General features: G+C 45.7%; 1 protein-coding gene across 1 annotated transcript in view; it reads left to right on the top strand.

Moving 5' to 3' along the window:
• The window catches only part of LOC146008647 (myosin heavy chain, skeletal muscle-like), a 162804-nt gene that overhangs the window by 42367 nt on the left and 97341 nt on the right, over positions 1 to 23096 (top strand). The window contains exon 4 of the mRNA XM_083148149.1: positions 14080 to 14325. Coding sequence (XP_083004275.1) covers positions 14080 to 14325 — 246 coding nt within the window. The remainder of the gene's footprint in view (positions 1 to 14079; positions 14326 to 23096) is intronic.

A 23096-nucleotide genomic window follows, 5' to 3' on the forward strand; every position in this document is an offset into this window, starting at 1 on the left:
GTCAACATAAGTTTTTTACTTGTTTGTCCCGAATGTCGACACAGACATTGTGATTGTCGACCTTCCCCATGTCGACCAAATGCTTGTGTCGACCTAATGACCATGTCGACCTAAGACCATGTCAAACTTTTGAGTGTGTCTACCTAAAGCCTGTCGACCTTCAGTGGTCAACTTAATGCATGTCGACCTTCCTGTGGTCGACCTAGTGACCGTGTACCTTCCTGTACAGATACACTTGCAAACATAAGCTAACATAACAGGTCATGGGACTAATACCACATTCACATTGCAAACACGGGTCTGAAAAGGAATTCGAATTTAAACCCAGGTTCAACCCTGGCCAGATCTTTCCACACATGCAGATTGACTTGGGACCTACCCCTGTTTAACCCTGCTTTGATCCTGGTTTGAACTGGTGGGTTGCTCAACTTGGGTTATTTCAGGCACTTTCACACTGCACCTCGACCCGAGTCAATCCGGTTATTTTGCAATGTGAAAGGGGTATAATATGTTCAGCTCCGGTCCAGTAATAACTAGTGGGACAGGCTCCTGAGACATTACGTACAGGTATTAACAGGTCTCCACTAATATGCCAAAAATCTAGCCTCTTGTGCCAAAAGATAGAGGGCCGGATGCACTAAGCTTCAAACGTGATAAAATGGAGAGTGATAAACAGCGAGCCATTCAGCTACTACCTGCCATGTCACAGACTGTTTTTGAAAAATATCAGACAGGAGCTGATTGGTTGGTTGTTTATCACTCTCAATTTTATCACTTTTGAAGCTTAGTGCATCTGACCCTGAAGCTGCCATCCCTGATTCAAAACATATGAAGATGAGCTTGTTTTAATCTTAATATGCAAAGCCTAGTTTTAAGAATAATTAATATACAGACTCTTATCTTACCAGGCTAGTATGCATAGTACATTTTGTTCCCAAGTCTAAAGTCCAGACCTACATTGGGCCAAATATAACATGCAGACATATTTGGTGCCATATACAGTAATATGAAGTGCTATATTTGGATACAAATAAAAGTATCTAGTGACCTTTGACAGCTTCTGAAGTTCCCTTTAAAATGCTACATTATGACCCTCACTGATCTCTGTCAAACAATGGAAGTTTAGAACAGCATACTATAGTAGCTGGATTTAAGATCTAGCATTTAATTACATATTTAACACAGATAACTTGGCAAGAAAATTTGTATATATAAAATAAAAAAGACAACATTATGTAAATGTTAAAAATAGAGATGAGCGGGTCCGGATCTCCGGGATCCGACAGATCCGAATATCGCGATCCGAGTCTGGATCCAAGCCAGGCTCTGGAGTTCCCACTTAAATTCCGGACCGAAAACGAGGCAAAACGTCATCATCGCGCTGTCGGATTCTCGCGGGATCTGAAATCTTTATAAGACGCACACGCGCCCCGCCATCTTTACTCCAGCATAGGAGAGGGAAGAGGGTGGTTGTGCTCTGTGCTCTGTGCTGTGCTATAATAATAATATATTATTTTGCTGCTGCTCACTCGATTAGGGTCTGCAGGGGCTGCTGTACACAAGTCCAGTGTACAGGGGCTGCAGTGGCCAGTGTACAAAGGGCTGTACAGGGGCTGTGTTCAGTGTGACATGGCTTGTGTCCAGTGTGACAGGGCCTGTGTACAGTGTGACAGGGTCTGTGTCCAGTGTACAGGGTTTGTGTCCAGTGTACAGGGGTTGTGTCCAGTGTCCAGTGTCCAGGGGCTGTGACCAGGGGAAGTGTCCAGTGTACAGGGGCTGTGTACAGGGCCTGTGTCCAGTGTGACAGGGCCTGTGTCCAGTGTGACAGGGGCTATGTCCAGTGTACAGGGGCTGTGTCCAGTGTACAGGGGCTGTGTACAGGGGCTGTGTCCAGTGTACAGGGGCTGTGTACAGGGGTTGTGTCCAGTGTACAGGGGTTGTGTCCAGTGTACAGGAGCTGTGTCCAGGGGCAGTGTCCAGTGTGACGGCTGTGTCCAGTGTACAGGAGCTGTGTCCCGGGGCGGTGTCCAGAGGCTGTGTCCATTGTCCAGGGGCTGTGTCCAGGGGTTGTGTCCTGGGTAATGGGCTGTGTCCATTGTCCAGGGGCTGTCTCCAGGGTGACGGGCTGTGTCCAGTGTCCAGGGGCAAGGTCCAGGGGCAGTGTCCAGTGTGACAGCTGTGTCCAGTGTACAGGAGCTGTGTCCAGGGGGGGTGTCCAAAGGCTGTGTCCATTGTCCAGGAGCTGTGTCCAGGGTGACGGGCTGTGTCCATTGTCCAGGAACTGTCTCCAGGGTGACGGGCTGTGTCCAGTGTCCAGGGGCAAGGTCCAGGGGCAGTGTCCAGTGTGACGGCTGTGTCCAGTGTACAGGAGCTGTGTCCAGGGGGGGTGTCCAAAGGCTGTGTCCATTGTCCAGGAGCTGTGTCCAGGGTGACGGGCTGTGTCCATTATCCAGGGGCTGTGTCCAGAGTGACGGGCTGTGTCCAGTGTCCAGGGGCAGTGTCCAGTGTACAGGAGCTGTGTCCAGGGGCAGTGTCCAGAGGCTGTGTCCAGTGTGACGGCTGTGTCGAGTGTACAGGAGCTGTGTCCAGAGGCTGTGTCCATTGTCCAGGGGCTGTGTCCAGTGTGACGGCTGTGCCCAGTGTACAGGAGCTGTATCCAGAGGCTGTGTCCATTGTCCAGGGGCTGTGTCCAGGGTGACGGGCTGTGTCCAGTGTCCAGGGGCAGTGTCCAGGGGCAGTGTCCAGTGTCCAAGGGGCTGTGTCCAGTGTGACAGGCTGTGTCCAGTGTAAAGTAAGAAAAATAAATAAAAGTAATAAATAAAATAAAAACAAATTTTTGGAGGATGATGGAGCGGGAAATAGTGGGAGATCAGCAACCTGATAGAAGTGCTGAAGCTGCTACCAGCAGTCATGACAAGGCCAATACCTCTTTGTATTTTTTGCTCTTTGGAGCATTTCTCTTTTTTTGGGATAGTTTATTAAACTGCCACCCTGTCTACCCCTGCAGTGCCGCTCTGCTTCCAAGATGTGCCAAGTTGGAAGTGTAAGGTCCACATGTATGTGATGCCCACTGCTGTCGCTTAGCTTAGTCATCCAGCTACCTCGGTATACCCTTTTGGCCCAACTACAGTAAATGAAAACAATTTTGTAAGCTGTGAAGTGACTAGAAATGAGTGGAAACTAATGTTATTGAGGTCAATAATACTTTAGGGGCAAAAACAGGCCCAAATTCTGTTATTTTAGCCATTTTTAGCATTTTTTCATAAAAATCCAGATCCAAAACCAAAACCCACAAGGGTGGTTTCGCCAAAACCAATCCAGATCCAAAACACGAAGGAAGATCTAGATCCAAAACCAAAACCCGAAAAAGTGGCCGCTGCACATCTCTAGTTAAAAACATTGGCCGTTATTCAGATCTGATCGCAGTACAAATTTGTTCTCAAAATGGGTAAAACCATGTGCACTGCAGGTGGGGCAGATGTAACATGTGCAGAGAGAGTTAAATTTGGGTGCGGTGTGTTGAAATTGAAATCTAAATTGCAGTGTAAAAATAATGCAGCCAGTATTTACACTGCACAGAAACAAAATAACTCTCCCAAATGTAACTCTCTCTGCACATGTTACCTCTGTCCCACCTGCAGTGCACATGGGTTTGCCCATTTTGAGAACAATTTTGTACTGCAATCAGATCTGAATAAGGGCCATTGTGTCAGGAGTCCACAGTTAAATGGTTGGAAGTATTCAACCAAATTTGATCCCCAGACCTTGTGGACACAAGAGTGTCAGTGAGCTGCCACAGGATCTCAGATGTTTTAAAATATTTGATCTGTTACACTGTAGTTGACCATAAAAAATGGACCTATTCTCTCCCTACTTCCTGACCACACGCAATCTACTGCAGGCTGCAGGTATTGGCATGAAGTCCTTCAGTGCTACAGTACATATAACTCCCTGCATTTTTCTAAACTGCAGATCTGTTTCCTGATTCTTGCTACTGATCTGACTTGACCTATGCTCTGACCTCACTTGTATCCTAGATATTCTAGGATAGGGAGGGTCAAATGGGGATACCAATTACTGTGCCTTGACCTTGTGAGGGGCCCCAAGGTTCTGAGGGTCTTAGGGACTGTAAGCATGACTGTGGCAGTACAGTGTGGCGTAGCAATGATCTGTAAATGTACTGTACTGGCCAGCCATCTGGATGCCTGGACCTCACTCCGGTAATCTCCATGGGGTGGTTATCTGTCTGGCTATCTATACTAAATGAGTTTAGTGACATCACGCAATGCACCGCACAACGCACCCTACCACATGCTCTTCCCTGTTCTGACCCTGCAGTGGTGATCGTCTATCCACCTAGGCAGAATAGAATTGCAGGAGAAACACAGACAGCATGGACTAAAACCTGGAGCCTGGCAAGCATTGTCAGTGGTACCAGGAAGGCGCATTGGTAAGACAGAGTGTAGAAGTGCTGTCACTCACTTGGGGCCAGATGTTTCAAGCTTGAAAACGTGATAAAGTGGATAGTGATAAACAACCAGCCAATCAGATCCTACCTGACATTTAGTTAAACCTGTAACATGGCAAAGAAAGGGACAAAATAGACAGCGCTGCGGGACTATATTTAAAACTTAAAATAAATTTTATTTATACAACACAATATACTTCATATAAAAATCTTGGTCATATATGACACAATATCACCGGCCGGTGTTTAAGTAAAAAATTATTATTTTGTGTCCTTCTCCTTCTGACACCCAATGGTAACCTAGTTTCAGATAGTTCTGCACACAAGAGCATAAAAGTCAGTTCCCACAGTCTTTTAGTGCAATCGGAACTGTGTTAGTAGTTATATTGAAACTTAATACAGGCAACAGTTTCCTGCTCCTCAGAGCCCGTGCAATTGCAGTTGTTAGTAAAGCAGGCAATCAGCTGGTTTGGAGCTGGAGCTTTGATTAGTACATTAGCAGCATAGGGTTAAGGATGCACGCGGTGCAAATCGATAGCAGTCAGCATATACTTGCTCTTTCCAAGCTGGATGGCACAGTCCCTTCTGGCTACCAGGAGCGGGTCCCCGGCTGCTAGCGCTTCCCAAATTACGCAGCCTTCTCTGGGAGTCCTCAGCTCCGGTTTCTGGGTCTCCGGCCGTGGTCCGTCTGTGCGTGTTGACGTATCCTGATGACGCGTTTCTCCGCCTTGTAAGGTAATCGGCGGCTTCCTGTAACATGGCAGGTAGGTGCTGATTGGCTGGTTCTTTGTCACTCTCCTCTTTATCACTTTTGAAGCTTGATACATCTGGTCCTTAGTCTCATTTATGAACTAGTTTTAAGAATAATTAATATACAGACTCTTATCTTCCCAGGCTAGTATGCATAGTACATTTTGTTCCCAAGTCTAAAGTCCAGACCTACATTGGGCCAAATATAACATGCAGACATATTTGGTGCCATATACAGTAATATGAAGTGCTATATTTGGATACAAATAAAAGTATCTAGTGACCTTTGACAGCTTCTGAAGTTAAAGACTGTTCCCTTTAAAATGTTACATTATGACCCTCACTGATCTCTGTCAAACAATGGAAGTTTAGAACAGCATACTATAGTAGCTGGATTTAAGATCTAGCATTTAATTACATATTTAACACAGATAACTTGACAAGAAAATGTGTATATATTAAAATAAAAAAGACAACATTATGTAAATGTTAAAAATGGAGATGAGCGGGTCCGGTTCTCCGGGATCCGACAGATCCGAATATCGCGATCCGAGTCTGGATCCAAGCCAGGCTCGGGAGTTCCCTCTTAAATTCCGGACCCAAAACGAGGCAAAATGTCATCATCACGCTGTCGGATTCTCGCGGAATCTGGATTCTTTATAAGACGCATGCGCCATCTTTACTTCAGCATAGGAGAGGGAAGAGGGTGGTTGTGCTCTGTGCTGTGTGCTGTGCTATAATAATAATATATTATTTTGCTGCTGCTCACTCGATTAGGGTCTGCAGGGGCTGCTGTACACAAGTCCAGTGTACAGGGGCTGCAGTGGTTCAGTGTGACAGGGCTTGTGTCCAGTGTTACAGGGCCTATGTACAGTGTGACAGGGTCTGTGTCCAGTGTACAGGGTTTGTGTCCAGTGTACAGGGGTTGTGTCCAGTGTCCAGGGGCTGTGACCAGGTAGAAGTGTCCAGTGTACAGGGGCTGTGTACAGGGCCTGTGTCCAGTGTGACAGGGCCTGTGTCCTGTGTGACAGGGGCTGTGTCCAGTGTACAGGGGCTGTGTCCAGTGTGCAGGGGCTGTGTACAGGGGTTGTGTCCAGTGTACAGGGGCTGTGTCCAGTGTACAGGGGCTGTGTACAGGGTTGTGTCCAGTGTACAGGGGTTGTGTCCAGTGTACAGGAGCTGTGTACAGGAGCTGTGTCCAGTGTCCAGGGGCTGTGTCCAGGGGCAGTGTCCAGTGTGACGGCTGTGTCCAGTGTACAGGAGCTGTGTCCCGGGGCGGTGTCCAGAGGCTGTGTCCATTGTCCAGAGGCTGTGTCCATTGTCCAGGGGCTGTGTCCAGGGGCTGTGTCCAGGGTGACGGGCTGTGTCCAGTGTCCAGGGGCAAGGTCCAGGGGCAGTGTCCAGTGTGACGGCTGTGTCCAGTGTACAGGAGCTGTGTCCAGGGGGGGTGTCCAGAGGCTGTGTCCATTGTCCAGAGGCTGTGTCCAGGGGCTGTGTCCAGGGTGACGGGCTGTGTCCATTGTCCAAGGGCTGTGTCCAGGGTGACGGGCTGTATCCAGTGTCCAGGGGCAGTGTCCAGTGTGACGGCTGTGTCCAGTGTACAGGAGCTGTGTCCAGGGGCGGTGTCCAGAAGCTGTGTCCAGTGTGACGGCTGTGTCCAGTGTACAGGAGCTGTGTCCAGAGGCTGTGTCCATTGTCCAGGGGCTGTGTCCAGTGTGACGGCTGTGTCCAGTGTACAGGAGCTGTGTCCAGAGGCTGTGTCCATTGTCCAGGGGCTGTGTCCAGGGTGACGGGCTGTGTCCAGTGTCCAGGGGCAGTGTCCAGGGGCTGTGTCCAGGGGCAGTGTCCAGTGTCCAAGGGGTTGTGTCCAGTGTCACAGGCTGTGTCCAGGGGTGTGACAGGCTGTGTGGCGGTAGCTGGGATCCAGGACCAGTATACTATGCGAGGCTGCTGTGAGAAAACTCTGATACTCTAGAGTGCCGTGATTCAAAAAAGATTGGGAACCCCTGCTATAAGAACTACTTCAGAATAGGAGTGTATGGGAAAGAGTGTGCTTCATATTGGATAAAGTGGATGTGACACATTCTACAATCAAGCAAATGAGATAATACTGATGAAATTTTTACATATTATTATCACCTGGGTGCTATATTGGAGAACACTGTTAGCGCTATATTGGTGTGCTATATCCTTTTTGTCCCACGTCTCAGCACCACTAATTAAGCAGCAGACAGTTCTTTATTGTGCGCATATTTAACATCAATTATTTTCCAGGCTGTGTCCAGTGTAAAGTAAGAAAAATAAATAAAAGTTATAAATAAAATAAAAACACATTTTTGGAGGATGATGGAGGAGGAAATAGTGGGAGATCAGCAACCTGATAGAAGTGCTGAAGCTGCTACCACCAGTCATGACAAGGCCGATACCTCTTTGTATTTTTTGCTCTTTGGAGCATTTCTCTTTTTTTGGGATAGTTTATTAAACTGCCACCCTGTCTGCCCCTTCAGTGACGTTCTGCTTCCAAGATGTGTCAAGTTGGAAGTGTAAGGTCCACATGTATGTGATGCCCACTGCTGTCGCTTAGCTTAGTCATCCAGCTACCTCGGTATACCCTTTTGGCCCAACTACAGTAAATGAAAACAATTTTGTAAGCTGTGAAGTGATCAAAATTGACTAGAAATGAGTGGAAACTAATGTTATTGAGGTCAATAATACTTTAGGGGCAAAAACAGGCCCACATTCTGTTATTTTAGCCATTTTTAGCATTTTTTCATAAAAATCCAAAACCAAAACCCACAAGGGTTTTTTGCCAAAACCAATCCAGATCCAAAACACGAAGGGAGATCTAGATCCAAAACCAAAACCCGAAAAAGTGGCCGCCGCACATCTCTAGTTAAAAACATTGGCCGTTATTCAGATCTGATCGCAGTACAAATTTGTTCTCAAAATGAGTCAAACCATGGTCACTGCAGGTGGGGCAGATGTAACATGTGCAGAGAGAGTTAAATTTGGGTGGGGTGTGTTGAAATTGAAATCTAAATTGCAGTGTAAAAATAATGCAGCCAGTATTTACACTGCACAGAAACAAAATAACTCTCCCAAATGTAACTCTCTCTGCACATGTTACCTCTGTCCCACCTGCAGTGCACATGGGTTTGCCCATTTTGAGAACAATTTTGTACTGCAATCAGATCTGAATAAGGGCCATTGTGTCAGGAGTCCACAGTTAAATGGTTGGAAGTATTCAACCAAATTTGATCCCCAGACCTTGTGGACACAAGAGTGTCAGTGAGCTGCCACAGGATCTCAGATGTTTTAAAATATTTGATCTGTTACACTGTAGTTGACCATAAAAAAATGGACCTATTCTCTCCCTACTTCCTGACCACACGCAATCTACTGCAGGCTGCAGGTATTGGCATGAAGTCCTTCAGTGCTACAGTACATATAACTCCCTGCATTTTTCTAAACTGCAGATCTGTTTCCTGATTCTTGCTACTGATCTGACTTGACCCATGCTCTGACCTCACTTGTATCCTAGATATTCTAGGATAGGGAGGGTCAAATGGGGATACCAATTACTGTGCCTTGACCTTGTGAGGGGCCCCAAGGTTCTGAGGGTCTTAGGAACTGTAAGCATGACTGTGGCAGTACAGTGTGGCGTAGCAATGATCTGTAAATGTACTGTACTGGCCAGCCATCTGGATGCCTGGACCTCACTCCGGTAATCTCCATGGGGTGGTTATCTGTCTGGCTATCTATACTAAATGAGTTTAGTGACATCACGCAATGCACCGCACAACGCACCCTACCACATGCTCTTCCCTGTTCTGACCCTGCAGTGGTGATCGTCTATCCACCTAGGCAGAATAGAATTGCAGGAGAAACACAGACAGCATGGACTAAAACCTGGAGCCTGGCAAGCATTGTCAGTGGTACCAGGAAGGTGCATTGGTAAGACAGAGTGTAGAAGTGCTGTCACTCACTTGGGGCCAGATGTTTCAAGCTTGAAAAAGTGATAAAGTGGATAGTGATAAACAACCAGCCAATCAGATCCTACCTGACATTTTTTAAACCTGTAACATGGCAGGTAGGTGCTGATTGGCTGGTTCTTTGTCACTCTCCTCTTTATCAATTTTGAAGCTTGATACATCTGGTCCTTAGTCTCATTTATGAACTGTTATTATTTATTTTTTATAACCACACACACACACACACACACACACACACACACACACACACACACACACACACACCACCTTCTACAGATAATTAAGTATTCACTATGCAATATAAATGGGTAAATGATAAACAGTGTCTAAGCTGACCATAGACATGTGTACCTTTTGCTTGTGTCAACATTGGGTCAGTGTTGACCTAGTGTATGTCGAGCCTTTTCAGGCGTTGAGCTAATCACTGTTAACCAATAGAGGTCATCGTAGTGACTGTCAACATAGACACTGTCGACCCATCAACTGTATACCATCCTAAAAATAAGTTTTAATCTCAAATGACTAGAAAAAAAACCTACAGGAACAATAAAAAGGACAAAATGTAAAAAATGACAAAAATAAAGAAATATAAATGTTCACAAGCGCAGTAATAGCCAAGAAGATAAAATGTGCAGAGGATGAAAGGGCAGAAATCCCATTAGCGGTACAAATAATCTCTTCAAGAATGCTAACTACATTCTACTGCATGAAATAAGTACAGTAAGAGCATTCAATCCACAAAGTCACGGACCAAGCTATCAGCATCATCATTAGCAATCTCTTGACAAAGTGTCAGAAGTACTGCAGTGCCGGCCAGTCAAGGAAACAAACAGAACAAAGTAAGAGACATGAACCTACAAGTCATGTGATAACAGTTGTATGTTACTTAGAACATAGGCACATTTTCAGAACAGGCTTTAAAACTGTACAAGGCATGTGTAAATCATTGAAATCCTTTAAGGATCATACAGTTAGTGTTGGCACTAATAATAATGATCAGTGTACAGATGAGTAGATGCAGGGGCTCAGATGTACAACATCAGGTTTCTGGGTAATGCAGTCTATAGGGAGGGGACAGAGAGAGCCAGAAGGAGTGACAGGACATGTTCACAAACTCTGTCCTCAGGACACCACACAGTGCATGTTCTGAAGGTCTTCTCACAGAATCACAAGTGAAATAATTAGCTCCACTTGTGGATCTTTTAAAATGTTTCAATGGGTAATGAATGCACCTGTGCGCCTGCCGGATGACCTAGAATACCTGAACTGTGTGGGGCCCTGAGGACCGGCTTTGAGAACCCCTGGACTAAGTGGTAGAAGATGCAGCAGGTAGAGGAAATGTAAGCTCTGGTGTGGAGGTGGATTCTGAGAAGTCTTGGGTGTGGGATTGTGAAGTGTTTATCAGCGGGGGAGGAGAGGAGTAGTTTTCAAAGAAAATTGATGTGAAATGGATTTATTTTCAATGTTGATTATATATTTGTGGGGTTAAGGAGCCGGTGAGAGCAATGAAAGTGAGAAACTTGAAGTGCTTCATGGCAAGTGGAGGTATTACAAGTATAGAGGTAGAGTAGCAAGAAAGTTGCAGTATTTAGGTGTGATTTTAGAGAAGTATCAGGTTATTGACAGCATCCTTTCACAGAATGGGCCATATTGCTAGTGGCATAACTAGAAATGTTGCAATCCCTGCCAAAAAAGTTATCCCCCCCCCCCATTACATTATAGCTTTTACCTACATGTTTGTTGTCAGTGGTTCCATGCCTGCCAGCATGCGTGTTCATGGAAAATACTGTACTCATTGCACTTTCATTACAGATACTAGAGGTCCAGTAAGCCGTTTAGCATCTGTCTCCTCATAGGCAGCGGCCATTTTTCAGAAGATTCTTAGCAACATGGCCCTATACATAGGCATAGGAATACTACTGCAGACAGAGGCGTAACTAGAACTTTGTGGGCCCCATAGCAAATTTTTTGAAGGGGCCCCCCAACTCAGGTCTCCAATAAAGTCAGCATGTCTATTTCCGCAGAAGAGGTGTGGTAAGTGTTGCCAGCATCTTAATGTTGGCACAGCAAGCAACCCACTCCTTTGTGAAGGTTTTTTTTTCAATAGCTATCCAGGAATGAATTCCTTGATGAAGGTCTTATAAAATAAAGACCGAAACGTTGAAGTAACTCGAGTTAAGAGTATTCATTTGAACAAGTCCGTGAGTGCCGCTATATTTTCCCTACTATATATATATATCTATATATACACATCCATCTATATATCTATACACTGCCTCCCACATACACACCCACATACATACATACATACATACATGCCTACAGTCGGCATCCTGGCGGTCCTGATGCCAGACTTCAGTATACCGAAGTTGGCATCAGGACTGCCTTCAGAAAGACCGGCGCTGGAACTGCATAGAGGCCGGAATGCCGACAGACGGCATCCCAAATGGTAAGAATGCGGTAAGCAGGATACTGAGAAAAGGGGGATAGGTTTAGCCACTGGTGGGGCGACTTACAGTTAGGCTGCGGGGGAAGGTTTAGGCACTTCATAGGGGGGTTAGGTTTTGGGGAGGGGATGGTTAGGCTGATGCAAGGGAATGTTAGAAGGGTAGTGGAAGAGGGGAAGGGTGCTACGGATCCCCTGTCAGATTCAGGATGTCGAGATCATTCTTTTGACCACCAGCATCCTAATAGCGTAGGTATCCCGTCCATACATTGCTTTCCGCATACATACATACATACATACATACATACATACACTGCCTTCCACATACACACATACACTGCCTTCCACATACATAATGTACATATATAGCCTTCCTCATACATGCATGCATACATACATACATACATACATACATACACTGCCTTCCACATACATACACTGCCTTCCACATACACACATACATACACTGCCTTACACATACATACACACATACATACACTGCCTTCCACATACATTCATGGCCTACCTCATACATACATACATACATAGCCTTCCACATACATACACACATACATACACTGCCTTCCGCATACATGCATGGCCTACCTCATACATACATACATACAAACATAGCCTTCCACATACATACACACATACATACACTGCCTTCCACATACATATATGGCCTACCTCATACATACATACATACATAGCCTTCCTCATACATACAGCGTAGGTATCCCGTCCATACATTGCCTTCCACATACATACATACATACACTGCCTTCCACATACATATATGGCCTACCTCATACATACATACATACATACATAGCCTTCCTCATACATACAGCGTAGGTATCCCGTCCATACATTGCCTTCCACATACATACATACATACATACATACATACATACACTGCCTTCCACATACAGTACATATATGGCCTACCTCATACATACATACATACATAGCCTTCCTCATACATACAGCATAGGTATCCCGTCCATACATTGCCTTCCACATACATACATACATACATACATGCATACATACATACATACACTGCCTTCGAAATACATACACACATACATACATACATACATGCACTGCCTTCCACATACATACACTGCCTACCTCATACCTACATACATACATACATACATACATACATACATACATACATAGCCTTCCTCATACATACATACATACATAGCCTTCCACAAACATCCATACAGTGCCTCCCACATACATACATACATACATACATACATACGGTACATACATACTGCATATACATCCATACATACCCTGATTTCCATATCCATCAATCCATATACAGTATATCAATATACTGACTACATACATATACTGTATACCCCAAATTTCCCCCACGCCACCCCTTTGTGCCAGCGAATACTATCACATTCAGGTAATCTTACCGCTGCTGCGGCCAGTTCTAGGCTCACAATGCTGCCGGGAGCCCTGTCACTGCAGCCGGCACTGTGTTGCTCCTAGGCGCTGCTGCTGGGCTGGTGCGGGGGGGGGGGGGTTGTGTCTCCACTCTGCTGTTACAGAGCTCCTTATGCACCGCGCTGCTGCCGAGCAGGGGCCCTGTCACTGCCGTGGTGCTCCTAGCAGGCAGCGGCAGCGCGCTGTTGATGGGCGGGCGCGGCGGGGGGAGGGGGGTGCAGCGGATTGTGTGTGTCTCCACTCTCCTGTCACAGGGTGCGTTTGTTATGCACCGCGCTCACGCTGCTTCCGGGCGAGGACCCTGTCACTGCCGCCCGTGCCCGGCTTCTGTTAAGGAAAACTTAGTGCAGCAGGGGGTTGCTTGCTGGGCCCGCGGGCCCCCGGAGCGGCCGGGCCCCATAGCAAGTGCACCCCCTGCACCTACTGTAGTTACGCCACTGACTGCAGACCAAGTGGTGTTTTGCTGGCACAGGTGCCAGTTTTTATGCATATGGGCATGTTGCAAAGAAAGAGACAACAAGATACAGTAGACTGAGGCCAGTACATAAGAGAGTGAAACTGAGAGAGGAATGTAGTTTTACTCAAAGGAGTATAGATCACAAAATATAGATGTCACCACTTGTAATGGAAATTAATGAAGGGGGTATGAGCTCCTTTTTTTCCACAGTATGTTAGAAGTAGTGCTGAGACATACAGATTGTGATGGCATACAAAGTTACAAATTTGAGATAGAAAATCAGGAGAGATGTCAGAAGAGGAGAGAAATTTGTAAAGAATTTTGCGGAAAACCAAAGCGGTCATGTGCGTCAAAAGCCACATAGAGGTAATGAAGAATATGATTGGAGAAGAGGCCACTGTATTTTGATGTGTCTGGACAGTTAAATCATTCATTCACATATGGATGGCAAAAAATAATACAACATTAATTACACAAATCTTTCTTTGTGTAGGTCGAGATCAACAAAAAGCGTGACTATGAAATGACACGTTTACGGCAAGAACTTGAGGAAACCGCTCTTCAGTCAGAGGCTACTGTTGCAGCTCTCAGGAAGAAGCATGCTGCCTCTCTAGTGGAAGCCACAGAGCAACATGAGAACATGCAGAGAGTCCACCAAAAACTAGAGAAAGAAAAGCAGACCATGAAGGGGGAAATTGATGATCTTATGGCACTTAATGAAAATCTTCTGAAATCTAAGGTACATTTTTATTCAAATTATACCTGCTGCCTATGCACAGTGTAAACAGCTTGTTTTGTGTTCTGAACTAGTTCACAGCCTCAGTAATCACAAGCAACTAATATTACTATCACCTTGTTTTCTTTCTCAGTGAAATCACTGCTGCCAATCTGTATAGCCATAGGTCAACCGAAGGAGTTAATGTTCCTCAATAGTGCATTGGTGCTGCATCATAGGGGCCTTATTGTAGTCTGCTCGGTCAACTGCATGTTCGCATGGGGGACCAATGTTGAAGCTCTATGCAGGAGGTGGGTGTGCCCAGGAAAATGCTGGGTGTCCCCATGCAAACGCAGATGGCAAACTGCCTGCCTGCGGACCAGGGCGCTCCAAGTCTAAGTCAGCAGAAACTGATTTAGATTTGCAAGCAAGCAAGAAATCGTTCAATGGTCGGCAACCATCTAATGATTTTGGGTCCGCATGCTACCCTGTGAATGGATGTTTATGCAAACATCCATTCACAGTGCAGCCGGGAAATTCGCTGGGCAGCGGGGGTGGGCATTTGCACGCCCAGCAGGCAGCGTTACATTGCTCGCTAAGCAATGAAATACTGATTCTTAGCGAGTCAACCAGAATCAGGCCCTAGTATGCGACTGCAGAGGACTTTGTGATAGCTCCTGTGAACTTCTTCCTTGGACAACAACTTTACTTGTGATGATTATCAGTCCCTTAACCTAGAAAATTACTATTGCAGCCTTTACGTACAAACATGTATGGGCTTTTTTTTACATTTGTTCCCTGAGAGGAATCCCAATCAGAGGAGTGGGCCCATGTTCCCTCCTCACTAGCCTGCGGGGCTGCAGACTGTAAGCATTGGGGTCACTAGTAGACTCTAGCGCTGTACCTTAGTCCGTGCTTTTCCCAACTGCACGTGCACAAAACACCAGGAAAATGTCCGTCGGCCATTTTTGCGATGATTTGTGCAGCACTGCTGCTGCCAATATGGAAGACTGAAGGGGTAAATATTAAAATGGGTGCAGGAAGTGCGGTTTGGGTCCTGCTGTGGCCTGAGTGTACCACTCACCCTGCACTCATTATGGATATGCCACTGTACTCATATGAGTCCAGGTGCCAGCTCACCTTAATTTTTTATCAAACTTTGGTTCTTACAAATGCTAAATCAAAACTCAGCTCATATACAAGATATGTCAGTAGCTTCCTGCTTAGACTATATACTGCTGGCGCTCTGAAGCATCATTGGCTTCATGCAGTAGAACAAAATATGCCCCTTTGTATAAATGTTAAGACTGATATAATATCATTGACGGCCCTTACTCCCCCCATGTCTCTACAGCTCTAGCCACTCGGTGAATCTTTTCCTTCCATCACATATCTTCCCTGGCTGCTTCTCCTCATTGCACCATGGTTCCTCAGAGCAGCAGTGCAATGTCAGGATGTAATTTATGCTTCAGAGCAATAAAAACAAAATAAAGTGTTTTTTTGCAATAAAGTTGTGTTTATTGGGGCACAGCGCACCTGATATCATGCTGTCACGGTGTGCCGCAGCACTGCTCTGAAGGCAGAGCAGCTGGCATCGGAAGACAAAGCAACAGCAACTGTCAGCTCCCCGGACACTGTACATGCCTGTGCCTTGCTGATCACTGTAGGTGGAGGTCGTAGACACAAGCCTGGTGGGAATATGCCATTGTGAACACATTAAAAGGAAAGAACAAGAGTTGCAATTTTAGAACATCTCCAGCTACTTTGCTCTACAGCCTCTGGAGCCATCATCAGCCTGAAAGTTGCATATCGCCCTACATAACTCAACCAAGTTAGGGTTAGAAGTAGTAGTGTACTCCTTTCTTTCTCTACGGTACTGTGTTAATTTGAACATCATACTTGCTGAGTTTATACCTAGGTTGCAGGGGATATCCAGGGGGAGAAAGACAAACTGAGAAGTGTAGCGCTATGGATTGTGCCCACCTGCACTGTGCGTATATATATATATATATATATATATATATATATATATAGTGGCTTTGTAAAGGGATTCACAGCAAATCACTGTGCCAGAGACTACTCACCTGTGCTGCTGGCCAGAGAAGAGGGGACCAACATGGTGCCTGCACAGGGGCCCCTCCTCTCTTAATACAGACTGCACTCTGTTCTGGGGAAGTAAGGGTTAAGGAAGGCTGATCTACTCTATATGTAGTCCGGGGGAGTGTTTTCCCAAATTCTTAGCCATCCCGGACACCAGGTAAGTATGTATGTAAGATGAACACACTCTTTAATGTGCTGTCTCCATTTGAATATGATTTAAATAATTAATCCTGAAAATAACACTGAAGTTTTACATGTGGGTGCTATTTAAGAAACATAAGTGTACTTTCCTGCATTCGGCAAATTATGGGGGTTATTCAGACCTGATCACTGGGCTGCTAATTTGCAGAGCCCTTTAATCAGGTGATCACCTCCCGGCCAGAGTAAAATCCGGCCCTGTGCAAGGCTGCAAATCAATGTGCGTGGCTTGCAAATGGCATGCTAAACTTACGCCAATTGGTAGCTAATCCATACTCAAGACGTGATTTTTACAGTCTGTGCGCAGCCCAGGACTTACTCGGTGGGTTCAAAGCCAGAGCTGACGTCACACAACACGTCTGCATGTTCCCTGACACTCCCAGAAATCTGCCGGTTACCACCCACAAATTCCAGCTTTCTCTGCATCAACTTGCGTATGGCAAGTGATAAAAAAAAGTATCAGGAATGTATCACAGGATGCGCATGTGTAGGGATCATAGTACATATGCGCAGTCTGTTGATCATCGCCCGGCCTGCAAATTCACAGCTGTGCGATCGGGTCTGAATAACCCCTTATACTGTAACCCTCACTGCCCACTTTTCAGACAGCTCATATGATCAGAATATACTAACTTTTTTATCCAACACAGATGCTGCCATGTTTATCTGCAGATGCATGCACTTCTTGTATAAGCTGGAGAACCTGCACAAAAACAAACATGTCATCTTTGCACTGCTCCTTACCTCAATGGGGGAATTCTAGTGTTGTGTGTGCCGGCGGCCACTAGATGATGCCCGATAGAGCGAATCAAGTGTTGTGTGTGCCGGCAGAGCAGTTCAAGGGGGAGATTCTCTAAACTAAAATTGCAGTAAAAACCCCGTTATCAGGTTTTTACCACATTTTGGGATGCTCTAAGTGTCCCCCACCGGCTTACCGCGACGGGGGTATTGCCACAAAAATCTGGCGATGCCCCCATAAAAGCATATGGGCTTCTAACGCGACCCACCACCGCCCCGCACCGACCCATCGCCACCCCGCACGACCCACCACCACCCCGCACCGATCCATCGCCTCCCCGCACCGCCCCCTCACCTCACCTCACAGAGCTGTGCTGCCCAGACCTGTGACCTCCTCCTCCCTGCACTATGATCCTCTTCCAGGTGCCGAGGAGGAGAGCCCAGCGCAGCAGCACTGGGTAAGGGAGGGTGGGACCCGCTGACTCTCAACGCAAAGGACAGCTCTTAACGCAAGAGCTGTCCTTTGCCATAATTATCGCATATGATAGAGCATATGCGATAATTATGTATGCGATGAGCGGCGAAGGGGGCAGAGCTGGGCAGAGCTGGGCTGCTGATGTTTGAACATCCCATCCCAAGTGTTGCTCCTTTTGGGTGTACACAGCCGCCGACGCTGACATAACTAGTATGTTGATGCACCATTTTGATGGCTGGTAGCTAGTTAAGGATAATTTGGGCTGCAGGGGAGCAATTCTCACTTTTGTACATGACCTTTTTTGAGTTGAAAATTCAGATATATTCACAGTTCTGAAAAATGACAGTCACAAAGGAAACCAAACTTTCATTGATATTCAATAGTCCTCAAGGTCTCAGACATCTCATTTTAACACATTGTACATTCTGCAGAAGCCAAAGAAAGTGAATGTCGATTTCTCTTTCAGATTAATTGTCTCTGCAGAGATTTGCATCCAAGAAAAAAAATACACAAGGCCATTGTTTAACTTTTGTAAATGATCAGATTTGTTCTTTTTCAAAGTATTTCATACTCTGGAGAGAGGCCCTTGAGTTATATCCCTCTCACTCTGCTCTTTCAAGATCACTCAATCACTTCATCTCCGTCCTTGGCTTAGAAGTCTTTTGATTTTGTTGTCATGCTTTCTATATGCAAGATACAATCTTTGCTATCTACTGATGTACTCTTTCAGTCTTGAAAAACCACTCCACACACATTGCAAAATGTTATAGTTATACTGCAATAAATACTTTCCTCTATTGGGTAAAAAATAGAACTGGGAGTTATAGACACAAGGTAATAAACTGATTGCTTTAATGTCTTCAAACTGTATCATTTTCATGATTATCCAGCCACCTGTCTTCCATAAATCAGAATGATGCTGTTTCTTCAGTAAAAAGAAAAGACCATCTGGATTCCCTGCCATAATCACCATACGTCATTTATATAGTGACATCACTGATTTTTAGTGAAAGCAGCATTTTCAGCCAGTACTTGCACCACAATATTTGTATCATAACAGTGTCTTAAAGGTAATGTCTTTCAAATAGGACTGTATCAATACAGGCATTCATTAACCCCTTGCTTACCTTTCAGCTATACAGCGTACAAAATGTCTTTCTCATATTACTACCAAAGAAGAATGCTACCAGCGGTGGCACTATGAGAGAGGAGGAAAGTGGTAGATGCTGGTCATGCTGCCTGGTCCCTGCTGCCCTGGTGCCCACCGCTTGTTGGGTCCCAGCACCTACACAATGTAACTGACAGGCACCGAGACTGGGGCATGTGCAGTAGCAGCGAAGATACTGCACATGCCCAAACCCCCTGGCTTCTAAGGACAATCAGCTGCAGCATAAAGAAAAAAAAACAGAAGGATCTGTCAGGGCGCTCCCACTTGAGATATGAGTGAATTTGATGTTGATAAGTCCTGTAGTGATGTGATACCTCAAAGAAAAAACAAAACAATTGCACTTTTCATAGTGTAGATATTAAAAAGATGTTATCATATATATCTCTCTGGTCAATATGTAAGCCTGAGGAAGGCTTGGGATCAAGCAGAAATGCGTTGTTGGTTTTTAGAGGACATAGAGAACGTGGGACTGGACTTATTGCTTTAACATCTGAGCTATCCTAGGAGGAAGATTTCAGTGGAGACCCGGGATCTCACTGGGAACTACTCTTTTGACTGTCCTAAAGGACATAAATAGCCTTGATCATAAGGCCAGACATGGTACTATGCAATTGTTTTGTTTGTATTAGTGTTTTGAATAAATGTTACTGCCTACTTGCCTACCTTCCCAGAAACTGCAGGAGGCTCTGATTTTTTGGGTAGTCCCCCAAATCCCCAGAAGAGTATGTGGTTCTCCTTCATCCTGCCCTCTTCAATCTATAATTGTCTGATCACTAGAGATGAGCAGTTCAGATTCCAGAGAATCCGAACATGGAGATCCAAATCTAGCCAAATCTAGTTTAGTGTTTTTTCTAGAGATGAGTGGGTCTGGATCCCCGAGATCCGACAGATCCGAATATCGGGGATCCGGGTCAGATCCGAGTCGGCTCGGGAGTTCCCGCCTGAATTCCGGACCAATAACGAGGCCGAACGTCATCATCTCACTGTCAGATTCTCACGTGAGCGGGATCTTATAAAAGACGCACACGCGCCCCGCCATCTTCACTCCAATCTCTGAGAGGGAAGAGGGTGGTTGGGAAGCTCTGTGTGCTCCGTGCTGTGCTCTGTGCTCTGTGCTGTGCTGTGCTCCGTGACCTGCCCTGTGCCCTCACTGCCCTGTGCTGTGCTGTGCTCCGTGACCTGCCCTGTGCCCTCCTTGCCCTGTGCTGTGCTCCGTGCCATGTGCTCCATGCTGTGCTGTGCTCCGTGACCTGCCCTGTGCCCTCACTGCCCTGTGCTGTGCTGTGCTCCGTTACCTGCCCTGTGCCCTCACTGCCCTGTGTTGTAGACTTGAGAGTCAGTGACTGTTTATAGGCCTGAGCCCTGTAGTGTGATTTAACTAACTAGGTGCTGCAGTGCTCACACGCAGGGGCTGCAGTGTCCACTGTCCAGGGGCTGTCCTGTGTGATTTATTTAGCCCTAAGCCCTGTGTTGTGATTTATTTAGCCCTGAACCCTGTGTTTTTTGTGATTTAACTAACAAACTCAGTGCTGCAGTGCTCACACGCAGGGGCTGCAGTGCTGCTGAGTAGTACACTGTGTACAGGTGCTGCAGTAATACAAGGGGCTGTGTCCAGTGTGACGGCCTATATCTTATCCATTGTCCAGTGTCACGAGTCACTCACGACATATATCCTGTGTCCTGTTGACGACATATCCTGTGTCCAGTGTGACGACATATATCCTGTGTCCAGTGTGACGACATATATCCAGTGTCCAGTGTGACGACAATATATCCTTTGTCCAGTGTCACAAGTCACAACATATATCCTGTGTCCAGTGTGACATGTAATGTGTGCCGGCATATATCCTGTGTCCAGCGTGACATATATCCATTGTCCAGTGTGACGACATATATCCAGTGTCCAGTGTAACGACATATATCCAGTGTCCAGTGTGACGACATATATCCAGTGTCCAGTGTGACGACAATATATCCTGTATCCAGTGTCACAAGTCACAACATATATCCTGTGTCCAGTGTGACATGTAATGTGTGCCAGCATATATCCTGTGTCCAGCGTGACATATATCCATTGTCCAGTGTGACGACATATATCCAGTGTCCAGTTTGACGACATATATCCAGTGTCCAGTGTGACGACATATATCCTGTGTCCAGTGTGACGACATATATCCTGTGTCCAGTGTGACGACAATATATCCTGTGTCCAGTGTCACAAGTCACAACATATATCCTGTGTCCAGTGTGACATGTAATGTGTGCCGGCATATATCCTGTGTCCAGCGTGACATATATCCAGTGTCCAGTGTGACGACATATATCCAGTGTCCAGTGTGACGACATATATCCAGTGTCCAATGTGACATGTAACCATTGTGTGACGGCATATATCCTGTGTCCAGGAGTGACATATATCCATTGTCCAGTGTGACGACATATAGCCTGTGTCCAGTGTGATGACATATATCCAGTGTCCAGTGTGACATATCCTGTGTCCAGTGTGACGACATATATCCTGTGTCCAGTGTGACAGGGGCTGTGTCCATTGTCCAGGGGCTGTGTCCAGGGTGACAGGCTGTGTCCAGTGTCCAGGGGCAGTGTCCAGGGGCTGTGTCCAGGGGCTGTGTCCAGGGGCAGTGTCCAGTGTCCAAGGGGCTGTGTCCAGTGTGACAGGCTGTGTCCAGTGTAAAGTAAGGAAAATAAATAAAAGTAATAAATTAAAATAAAAACACATTTTTGGAGGATGATGGAGGAGGAAATAGTGGGAGATCAGCAACCTGATAGAAGTGCTGAAGCTGCTACCACCAGTCATGACAAGGCCGATACCTCTTTGTATTTTTTGCTCTTTGGAGCATTTCTCTTTTTTTGTGATAGTTTATTAAACTGCCACCCTGTCTGCCCCTGCAGTGCCGCTCTGCTTCCAAGATGTGCCAGGTTGGAAGTGTAAGGTCCACATGTACAGTATGTGATGCCCACTGCTGTCGCTTAGCTCAGTCATCCAGCTACCTCGGTATAACCTTTTGGCCCAACTACATTAAATGAAAACAATTTTGTAAGCTGTGAAATGATCAAAATTGACTAGAAATGAGTGGAAACTAATGTTATTGAGGTCAATAATACTTTAGGGGCAAAAACAGGCCCAAATTCTGTTATTTTAGCCATTTTTAGCATTTTTTCATAAAAATCCAGATCCAAAACCAAAACCAAAACCCACAAGGGTGGTTTTGCCAAAACCAATCCAGATCCAAAACACGAAGGGAGATCCAGAACCAAAACCAAAACCCAAAAAGTGGCCGCCGTTCTTCTCTAGTTTTTTCCCGCCAGACTCGGATCCCCAAATGAGGCCAAATACCATCAGATTCTTGTGGGATGCAAAGCATGGTGGATTCATGCTCCACTGAAGCGCTCTTTATTAACTTGTTTTATACCCTGTCTCCCACTGTGACTGCTAGTCATTAGCCCATTGTGCATACTGCACTGGTCCTGCTGGCCATAAGTTGACTGTCATCCCAAAAGTCACATCAGGTTGATATTGTATCAGTGTGTACACGGCTTCAGAGTGTCCCTGTCCACTACATAACTTCACAAGTATGTAATCAACCAGATGCCTCCTCTTCGACACTGTCGGTCTCACCAATTAGTTCACTGATTAGTTTAGTGGGACGTGGATCGTATCAGTGTGGTGTTTTAATGATTAAAAACACCTTCATGAACACCAATGAATTCCCCTTCACAGGATAGGAAATTGGCCAAACTCAATTTCTTAACTTGGTGGACAATTTTATAACCTACAGTAGATGAAGGCAATCCAGGTGCTAGAGGTGCACACCCAAACTTTTGGACAGCTTCTTGTGTGATCCAATTCTACACTTTTCATTGCTTGATACATCAACCCCATGTCCCCTCTCTGCTCCCAGCACGAGTGGGCACTGGTTTGATTTGATGTTCACTTCCTACTCCTCCTCTCTCATCTGAATTGTATGGAAAGCATTACCTACTGTACCAATAAATGGTAGCAAACAAATCAAAGTGGCTCTTGCAACCTGCCAAATAGGTATATGAAATTAAACTATTATTTATTTATTTACAGTTTCTTATATAGCGCAGCATATT

The sequence above is a fragment of the Crinia signifera genome, chromosome 6, assembly GCF_055691185.1.
Source record: "Crinia signifera chromosome 6, ASM5569118v1, whole genome shotgun sequence".
Taxonomy (NCBI): Eukaryota; Metazoa; Chordata; class Amphibia; order Anura; family Myobatrachidae; genus Crinia; species Crinia signifera.